This window comes from Solanum tuberosum, unplaced genomic scaffold, assembly GCF_000226075.1.
Source record: "Solanum tuberosum cultivar DM 1-3 516 R44 unplaced genomic scaffold, SolTub_3.0 scf00101, whole genome shotgun sequence".
Lineage (NCBI taxonomy): Eukaryota > Viridiplantae > Streptophyta > Magnoliopsida > Solanales > Solanaceae > Solanum > Solanum tuberosum.
The window spans coordinates 1,425,689-1,436,587 of NW_006239029.1; the positions used below are offsets into that span (position 1 = coordinate 1,425,689).

The 10,899-nt window shown below is 32.1% G+C and overlaps 1 protein-coding gene across 1 annotated transcript; it reads left to right on the forward strand.

The window, feature by feature from the left end:
* Positions 1-3,800: 3,800 nt before the first annotated feature.
* On the forward strand, positions 3,801-9,940 carry LOC102598952 (serine/threonine-protein kinase D6PK). Its single transcript, XM_006349043.2, has 2 exons — positions 3,801-4,681; positions 8,565-9,940. The coding sequence occupies exons 1-2, from the start codon at positions 4,062-4,064 to the stop codon at positions 9,364-9,366; spliced, it is 1,422 nt and encodes a 473-aa protein (XP_006349105.1). The 5' UTR covers positions 3,801-4,061; the 3' UTR covers positions 9,367-9,940.
* Positions 9,941-10,899: the final 959 nt, after the last annotated feature.

Sequence of the window (10,899 nt, forward strand, 5' to 3'; positions counted from 1 at the left end):
AATTTTTAGTGGAATGATTTGTAATTTATTATGGTAAGAATAATTCAAATTAATTATTTGGAATTATTTCCATAATAGGAAGCCTCAGTAATAAATTCTGTGGTCCCTCCAGTGCCCAATTTAACTAGAACTCAGAATCCTATTTTCTAGTAGAAGAAGGAAAAGTAACGTGTATATTTTCCTCCAAGAAAGAAACGTGAGTTTTGGGGTTTTCTTGAAGAATAAGGATTTATACTTTCTTCTCCTTTTTGGACTAGGAAGACATCTCTATAAGTAGGGATTCTTCTAACCTAGAAAGACAATTCAGTATTCTATACGATACTTGCCCACCCAAGTATTGAGAGAGTTCAATTGTTAATTGGGATCACTGTAGAAGACTGTAGAGCTGGAGTTGGATTTGCTTCAAGATATCTGCACACGCTTCAAGAGGTAATCCTGAGTTAATTTTCAGCATACCTTGTATGTGATACGTATTTGTGATTGTTGTCTATACTCATGCAAGATGTATGATTCTGGAATGCTTCCGCTGTGTATGCTATTTTCTAACAATCTAAACACCTTATATTAAATTGCTTATTTTGATGTAACGTTGAATACACCTTCTTTTTTTTAATACACACAATTACGGGTATACATGACCGGATTGGTTCGGGTTTTTCAAATATTAAATCAAATTATTTGTGTAAAAAATTTAAATTTATAAACCAAACCAAATTAATAAAATTCAGATTTTTTCGGGTTTTTCAACCTCGGATTGGTTCGGATTTTTCAAATACCAAACCAAACCATTGTGTCGAATTTTTAAATTTATAAATGAAACCAAACTAATAAACCTCGGATTTTTCGGTAAAGTTTGCATACAAACATATAATTAACTTGTGCTTCAAATATTTCTTTAGTCCAACCAAAATACAATTATCTAAGGCATTTCTTAAGAAAATAACACAAAATATGAGATAAGTGATGACACTAAAATATTCAATAAAAAATAATAATGAAATCATCATATAAAATAAATATTGCAAAGTCATAATGAAAATGATCATAATTTAAAAGTACTAAATCATACTAAAATAAGTTTAATAAGTATTAGTTGCATTACTAAATATTTAAGGAAAATTAAAATTAGATTATGTATTTTAATTGTCTAAACCAATGTAAAACTAAAGAACTAAATATTTAATATTATTGTCATTCTTAGTGTTGAATTGATTTTCTTTTTGCATTAGTATTAATTTGATTTTGATTTAAGTTTTATTATAATTATCAACATCTATGAACTATAATCTTTATTGGACCATTCCGAATTCTAAGTTTTAAACTTGAAATAATATATTAAGAGATAAAAACTATGAAATGGTATACGAAATATTTTAGAATTATATCAATGTAAATATTTTTATGTATAAAATAAAATTTTAAAATTACATATATAATGTCGGGTTGGTTTGGTCTCGGATTGATTTTTTTTAGTTAAAACCAACCAACCCAAATATAGTCGGGTTTTTTTTTCAATACCAAACCAAGTCAAACCAAACCACTCATCGCTTTTTTGTTCGATTTGACTCGATGTACGATTTGCTTCGGTTTTCGATTCGGTTTGTACACCCCTACACACAATTATTACCACCAATAAAAATTAACCAACATCTCCACACTTTAATTTAATTTAATTTAATTATTTTTACTTTTTTATTCCTCGAACAACCATAAATGTTACAATTTCAAAATTCAAACCAAGGGGATAATAAATTGTACTCCATAATAGTCATTTTCGAATTTATTCCTTTATCCTTTAACTCTTTCTTACTATCGTTTTCTCATTTAATATTTTCTCCTTTGATTTGAATAATTTGATGGTTGGATAAAGCACGACCAATCAAGAATGCGATAAAAACAAAAACAAATTTAAAATTTGAAATTTACGATTAAATACTTAATAAATTTTTTGAATAAATATATAAAGTTTGAACAAAAGTTATTAAGTTACGTATATTCACAAATTCCGATGTAAATTCGCTTCCGATTCAAGACATAAGTACAACCATAAAACCCACCAATAGTGGATTGAGCTTTAGCATGAACATAAGTAAATATGAGGAAATTTACAAAATTGCAATAATTAGTAAATACTACAATTTGCAAATTCATAATTTTAAAATACAGCAAGTTTATTTCATAATGGGATTTTTTTTTTGCTATTTCTAGTCTAGTTTGAGCAACTAGTTGAAATTAAAACTTTGTAATTTTTTCCTTAATCAGAGGTCTCGTGTTGATATGAAAAAATCTTTGGCAGGGAGTGATTTTTTCTGAATTGACACCCTATGCGGCGTGAATCTGAAATAGTCAAGTTTCAATGTGGGTATTGAATACTGAAAATCAAATAAAATAATTGCAATAGTTTTTGTTTCGTACATGAGACGTGGTGAAATCTAGTATTGACAATATAATATTTGGTTGTTTATTTGATACACCGCATAAAAACTAACCATTAGTTATGTTATAATTGGTTATTCTTATGGTTGTCTCTCTCTATATAAAAATTATGTGTAAATTTAAATATTAATTTATACGAGATAAAATACGAATAATAAATAATTGTCTTCCGCATAAATAATGTTCTTATTTTGGTTGATTTTTAATTTTGGCCTCTTAAATTAGTGGTCTTCAATCTTTGTCCTTTACGCTTAAGCACTTTGACTAATAATAAAGTGGACAAAAATATCTCTAGAAAAAAAAAACTAAAACAAAAAAAATTATTAGGCAAATAAATTTACAAGACACAAGTTATGTCTTACGAGTCCAAAAAAAACTCAAAGACAACTTAATTTATGCATTATAAGGCATACGTTTAGTGTAAGAACAATATGGATTAGGAAGTTCACAATCTACAACTTATTCCTCTTAGTTCAGATAGAACTTATGCTCATAGAAGACATAAGTTGAGTTTTTGAATCCACAAAGTTATGTCTCAAGAGATATAACTCATTCCTATGTACAAAACTTATGTCGAACAATGCATAAGTTCTCTAAATATATGTTGTGTGACTTTAGATACTACACAATTTATGTCGGACAAGACCAAAGTTTTTTAAACCTTTGTCTTGCAAATTTAAATCATAATTAAAGATACTTTGAGAGAAGCACAAAAAAAAAACTAATTAAAGATCACCACTAAATAGAGGAATCCATGCAAATACTTGATTAAGGTGGAATGATCAGTTTGGACATGCGATATGAAATCAAATTGAAATGAAGTACATGCTAATTTCTTAAGGTATTTTTTCCTTAAACATGAAAACCTACAAATTGTGAAAACTATATTTTTTTAAAATCTATTATTATCCAATCTTATTAAATGAGCAAACCATAGTTCATAAACAAGATATCACTAACACAATCACTTGACCCGACCGCTACATCATGACCACGACCCGTTCAAACTATCCCTTCTTCGTGAATGCGAAGTTCAAGAGTAATCCTTCTCCACGAACATGTTGTGACTCTCACGAACACAAAGGTCAAGAGCAATCCTTCTCTACGAACACGTTGGGACTCTCACGAACACAAAGGTCAAGAGCAATCCTTCTCTACGAACACGTTGGGACTCTCACGAACACAAAGGTCAAGAGCAATCCTTCTCTACGAACACGTTGGGACTCTCACGAACACAAAGGTCAAGAGCAATCCTTCTCCATGAATGCGACCATGGTTTCACGAAAGCAACGAACTAAGGCACCACATTGATTTAGAATCCTTTGAAATTTATCATGATTACAACTCGTATGTTCAAATGCTGACTTGAAATCATGACTTTATACCGCATGTTCAAACGTAAGTTTGGAATAAGAAAATATTTTATGGGCCCAATGGTACCCAAAATATAGTACACAAACAACGGACTTTACGTGGCCCAATTCCCCCTTTTTTCAAGGCCCAAAGCGAATTTCGCTCCCCGAGGAAAAAAATTTCACCTTAAAAAAGCTCCGTACGTCTCTCTTTATTCACTCACATTTTTTTTCTTCTTCTTCTTCTTCTCCCAAAAAAAACTCGAGCCAAAAATGGAGCCATGGCTCGACGATTTAGCCGATGACCTTCAAAGCATCAGCTTCAATTCTACTACCAGCACTACCACCACCACCGCCACTGACATTAACCGGTCGACTAGTTCCGGCTCCGAAGCCACATGGACGGCTACGGCTTCTTCTATCTCTTCCAACTCTCTTCACCACCATATCACTAAGCCACGCGCCGCTACTCCTTCCGGTGATCCTTACTGGGACGCCATTACACGTGGTATTTCCACTTCTACTTCTTCGGCAATTTCTCTAACTGATCTCCGATTTCTCCATCGACTAGGATCCGGCGATATAGGCTCTGTTTTCCTCGCGGAAATCAAAGCTGCTCCGGTAACGGAGATTTCGAAATCGAAGGAGGTATCGGCGTACTTTGCTGCGAAAGTTATGGATAAGAAGGAACTTGCGAGTCGTAATAAGGAAGGAAGAGCGAGGACTGAACGGGAAATACTTGAAATGTTAGATCATCCTTTCCTTCCGACGCTTTATGCTTCTATTGATTCACCGAAATGGTCGTGTTTATTGACGGAGTTTTGCCCCGGCGGTGATCTACACGTACTCCGGCAACGTCAACCGGCGAAACGCTTCCCTGAATCCGCCGTCAGGTACACTATTCTCTTTTCTCATAGTACATTTAAACTACACACATCAACTGCAATCACTACTAATTTTGTAATTCGTGCTATCAAATTAGCTACGAAGTTCGTAATTAATTTACTTTTTTTGTTATTGATGTTGACAGTGACAAAACTAACATTTTCACTAAGCAATTCAAAGTATATAATATATTATTTTCGAGTTCGGATGAATTTCTCGATCCTATCTTTTTCGATTTTGCTCCTCTGGAGCCCACCAGGTGGTGTTGGAGCTGGTAATTGTCAGTATTATGGCTCCATCTAAGTTGGTCACTGTCATCTTCTTCTTCTTTTCACTGAGGCCACACTGGATCTATAGTGGACTTGTGCACACTGGATCATTGATTAAAATGGTAATTAATTAGGAAAGATAATTAGAAAATTATGATTAGTTTATTATTATTATTATTATTATAAGTTGTGATCCACACGTGCTTACTAATATGACTTTTATACTTAAAAGTCAAATTTTAACTTCAGCCAATAAGCACTCGCCACGTGGTTCAAAAAACAAGGTTTTTACGAACCCTATAATTTTAAAAATGTTGTTATAGCTGTGTTAAATCGTGTAAAAATGTGTTATATTTTTAAATATTTAACATGTATATTACATATCAGTGGGTGTGAATTCGAATTAGTCGATTTTAAAATATTGGTTTGGGAAAAAAGAACTTGTGTGTCATAATTGTTTTGGGATTTATTAATTATCGTTTGGAGTGATAGAGCTTTTAATGATCATGATGGGAGTGGCCTATATTACTAATCAATCAATACATATTTCATTAATTTTTTTAATAGTTGACTTGATGAGGTGCATGTGAAAAAGGAAGGAGCTAATCACGTCTCTAGTCCTTTTTTTTTTTTGAAGAAATTATTTTATACTAAGATTATATAACATCAAAGTCGGTTATAAATGGTGTAGTGTAGTCGTTTGGTACGTGGAATGAGATAAATAAAGATATTCATGGATGAGATATTTCACCTTTTATATGAGATACCATATAGTAGTAATTTCACTATTTTAATATAAATGGTGGAATAAAATAATTTCGAAATTAACTAATACTTCAAATCAAACATGAATCTTTTCTTCCAACTCTTTTTTTATTATAGTTATATGATTTAGAGTATTTTTTCCTATTTGATGCGACCTCTACCCTGTTACTAATATGCTTTTAGAGACTTTCACGAAATAGAGATAAAATCTTTGTATACTTTACTCTCTTCACCATTTCATCAAATTGAATCTGTGATTATTATTTGTTATCACACTAGAAAAGAATGAACATAGAGCCACTAAAGTTTTGAGTAGTTGTGTAGATTTTATGTTTTTCGATCAATGTTTATATATTCATATTGAGATCTAATTAAATTTTAAATTCATGATAATAAGAATTACATTTTTTTTTTAAATAAAAGGCTTTTTAATAAAAATAATTTTTTTAAATTAAACTATCACTCTACAATAATCCTCATTAATATTATGTGGAATCTAATTCGAAAAGATTTTTGCCTTCTTTCTTAAGAAGATAGTCTTCGAAGATTTTATATATAAATTTATTAATGAAATCAAGATAGTTAATTCTTCAAATATTTAAATTCTATTTTTGGTAATATCCTAGTATGAAATTCTATTATTATGAGTCCAAAGTTAATTTGTCAAATAAACTTTTTAAAATGTGATAGCTTTTCCAGTTATTATTCCCAAAATTAAGGAATAGTCTTGCCTTGTAACTTTTCCTTAATATAAGGGATTTGGAATTTTAATTTTGAAAATTATTTTTTTCATAAAATATTCTCTTTACCAAAGTGGTCCCATATTATATTGCAATAAATTGATCTACATAGGAGGCCCTTTATATATATTTAACTATTCCTATAATTGACAAATATGCCATGTTGGTACACAAGTTATACAGATAATGACAACCTAGCTAGACCAAAAATAATAATATGACTAGAAGGAAACTAGAAGAAATGATTCAAATCTAATTTCTCTAGCTTTTACTTTAGAAAGTATTTTTTGATTGAGCAGAAAATCCTGTCCTCAAGATTATTACTTTTTTTGACTTGACATTTCACTGCCTACATTTGGATTTTTATGATTTGGATGGACCTCTCTTTTGATTATATGATCCCTTGTGACACATGAAACAAAAAAGAAAAATCAGATAATTTTTTTTATTTTTATATTCATGGTGTTTGGATCAGTTTGTACGCACCTCGACTAATTTTATAGAATATTTGTTACCTTATATCGAGTAGATAGTTAGTAAGTAGTCAAGCGATTTCTCTCTTTTTAGTGGTAGAGCAGGGTCATAGTCTAGAGCAATATTATTACTACGGTTGTTCCTTTATCTTTGGTTATCAGTATTATTTCTAGTGTCATTACTTTTAGCTTTTTACTCATACATTTTGCACAAACATGTTATGAAACATAATTTTCTTAAGTCGAGCGTTTATTAGAAATTACCTTTCTATCCCACAAAGGTAGCGGTAAGGTTAGCGTACTTCCCATCCTCCCAAGACCCACATGTGATTACACTGAATATACTATTGTTGTTATAATATCTCCTACTTTATACCAGCACATGTATCAGATAACTTTATCTATCAAACTTGTACTAACCAAAAGATCAATTATTCACACCTAAAATAGTAGACGGAAAATAATGTCCCATAATAATTTAATTCTTTGTCAAAATGCAATACTACCTACTGAACTAATCAGAATTATTGGGGGTACATAGTCTTCCTTTCTTGCTTCCCATGTTCATTGTTTTGCCTACAAAGTACAAGGATATATTTTACCTATAAAGATATGCCCTGTTTGTGTAGGCCATACTTTTCAACTAATTTGTGGGTGAGTTTATTCTAATATACTTGCATTATCTTTTCAATTTGCTCAATTGCCCATGATATTTTCAAGTATAATTGTCTACCTAGATAATCGATATCTATCCTAGTAGGAGATAACAGATACCTCATGAAATTAGTTGATGTGTGTGCTCAGGTTAATTCGGATACCACCATTACTAAAAGAACTCTTTTACTACTACTCGATTCATTTACTTTGTTCATCTTGTTATTTTGTTATCGTTATTTTCCTTGTGTCTATCAGAAACAACCCTCTCAATCCCATAAAGGTGGGTAAGGTATGCCTAGAAAACCTTTTTCAGACCACACTTGTGAAAGTCCTTGATATTTTCTTCTTTTGTGGATATCCCACGAACATTTTTTTCTCATTTTAATTAATCTAGTACAAAATGTAATAATGTTGCACTTGTGGAAAGCAACCAAACGAAGAGCACAAAAAGGAGAAGAGGACATTAAAGTTGCGCCATGATATAGGGACAATGTTTCAAGGACCTACTTTTTAAATCTTGCTACGTTGCATGGGGAAACAATTAGGGGGGGCAGCACATATTCCACAAACTAAAATATAGAGTAGTTTTGCTATCTTTAAAGAAGCATATTGGTCCCCTCCCCATATGATAAGAGTTGAAACAAACTTCTTCGTGCAACGAAAATTGGGCCGCATCCTTCCTTAACTAGAGGTCTTGGACCCCTTGGTTTCGAACCTTAGAATAAAAAAAATCTTGCTTGGGAGCAACTTTCCTCTTTAATCATTCTTGTGTGTCTCAAAATCAAATTAATTTAAAAATTCAATACAAATATCAAATACAAGATAAAAAAGGTGGGCCCCCAAAAATTTTGAGTTCTAAAGTCCTTGCTTCATTTTTCTTTTCTTTGTTTCCCTCATGCTTCCATTAGTCTTATCTTTTTGTGTTTAACTTTTTATATTTCAAATTTTCTTAGTGAAAATCCTGATGTTACCACTTGGTATCTCCAGGTTCTATGTGTCGGAGGTGGTGGTAGCGTTGGAGTACATTCACATGATGGGAATAGTTTACCGCGACTTGAAACCTGAAAATGTTTTGGTCCGATCGGATGGTCATATCATGCTCACAGACTTTGATCTCTCGCTAAAATGTGACACCTCTACATCAACACCAGCTCAAGTGATTTCAAGCCAAAATACACCTAATGGTGGACCTCAACAAAATGAGTACAAAATTGAACCACCAAAGTTCACAGCTTCTTCATGTATCCTTCCAAACTGTATAGTACCTGCTGTTTCATGCTTCCACCCGAAAAGAAAGCGAAAGAAGAAGCTAGGACATCTTGGTGGCCCTGAATTTGTAGCTGAACCGGTTGATGTTCGTTCAATGTCCTTCGTGGGAACTCACGAGTATTTGGCACCAGAGATTGTATCAGGTGAAGGTCATGGTAGTGCAGTAGATTGGTGGACACTAGGGATATTCATATTTGAGTTGCTATATGGAGTAACACCTTTTAAAGGTATAGACCATGAACTAACCCTAGCTAACATCGTTGCTCGAGCCCTCGAATTCCCTAAGGAACCATCAATGCCAGCCCCAGTTAAAGACCTGATATCACAACTCCTTACTAAGGATCCTGCACGAAGAATGGGATCAACTATGGGTGCTACAGCAATCAAACACCATCCATTCTTCCAAGGAGTCAATTGGGCACTTTTAAGATGTACTTCACCACCATTCATTCCTCCTCCATTCAGTAAAGAATTTCTCTCTGATGGAAGTTGCCCTGATACCTCAATGGAATACTACTAGCCTCTATCATTCAGAAGAAGCAACATAGCTACTACTAACTAGTGTGAATAAAGACTCAAAAAAGTCAAAAATTTTGGACCAGGTAAGAATGCAAGAAGAAGTGATTTGTGGTGGACTTTTCTTGGATGTTAATCAATATTGACCCACCAATATGAATATGAGGCTATATGAATACAACAAAGACAGTAGTTTTTGTTGTTGTTTGCTAGCCAATGCTCTATTGTACATTGCTATTATTATAGGTGGACAAAAGAAGGAAGGTTCATTTTCTAAATCTTTTATAAGTCAATGCCTTTGTCTTCAACATTGGATCCTGACAAAATACATGTAGACAATTGTTACACAAGAAAAGGGCCTGGTTGCATGAAGGATTTGGTTGGGTGATGGGTGGTGGAAGGTCAAGGATATGGGCCAAGCATCATGTTTTTGCTAATCTTGTTCTTTTCCTTGTGGAAAAGCATGATGTTTCCATGTGATTTGTTTATTTATTAGGATCTTGTACGGTTGTAGGGTACTAGCTAGTCATGGGTGGTGCCTTGTGAATTTTATAAATTATATAAAATTATTTTCCACAAATAATTATTATGGTATTATTAGACCTTTTTTCAACTCCCTTTTATCACTATTATACTATTTTCGTTAACACTGTAGATTATTCTGATTGAATTTCAAATATCATCTTCACGCACAACAGAGTTGGACGTATTCTCTACAATAACATCCTAGTGAGGTAACAACCTTGTCTTTACTTTGTGGAGATAGGGAGGCAAGGACGTGTTTGCAATGCATCTATTTCATGTTTGTGTTGTTGTTATTCTTTTTATGTTGTTGGTGTTCATGTTAGTTTGCGAGCACTATTATGTCTGCGATAGATCGAAAGAAATTACTTATTATTATTTTTTATACTGTGGCAATTATTTTGGCAGGATTAGTTTTGTTTATTGATGGTGGTTGATGTGCTTTTTTTATTTGATTTGGTAAATTGGTTTTGTCTGATGATTATGATCAATATATTGACTGTCATGAAGAAAGAGTTGATTATGGAGAAAAGTGTAATTAACTTTTATAGTACTCTTTATAAAGTAAGGAGATAAAGCTCCTTTTAGACTAAATTATGATCATTGTAGAATTCATTACAGAACAAACAAAACATATTTTGTAGCTTCTAATTGGAATCTTGAGTTGTGTGATTGGAAGTTATTATGGCCATTAACTTTTGATGTTTGCTCATCTAGAAATGAGTCATCAATCTCTATACTTGTTAGATGATCATCTGGTACTTGATTCTTACGATCTTTTCGATGTTTGACTTTTTAAGTTAAATTCCTATAGCAATTTATTTTCTCGTTTCAAAATAAATATTATTTTAATTTATCTAACATTTGTTAAGAAAAATAATAAATATAATGTATAGTTAAAGGCAAATATTATTTTTTATTTGAATTTTTAAAACAATGCTTATTTTGAATTTTTAAATTATTATTAAATCAATACTTATTTTTGAAACGAATGGAATAATTAGGATTTAAAAAT

What these genes read in the sequence shown, in the direction of transcription:
- LOC102598952 (XM_006349043.2), top strand. Translation starts at nt 4,062, where the DNA reads ATGGAGCCATGGCTCGACGATTTAGCCGATGACCTTCAAAGCATCAGC. An exon ending in TTCCCTGAATCCGCCGTCAG is followed by an intron (nt 4,682 to 8,564) that starts GTACACTATTCT and finishes TGGTATCTCCAG; the next exon opens with GTTCTATGTGTCGGAGGTGG.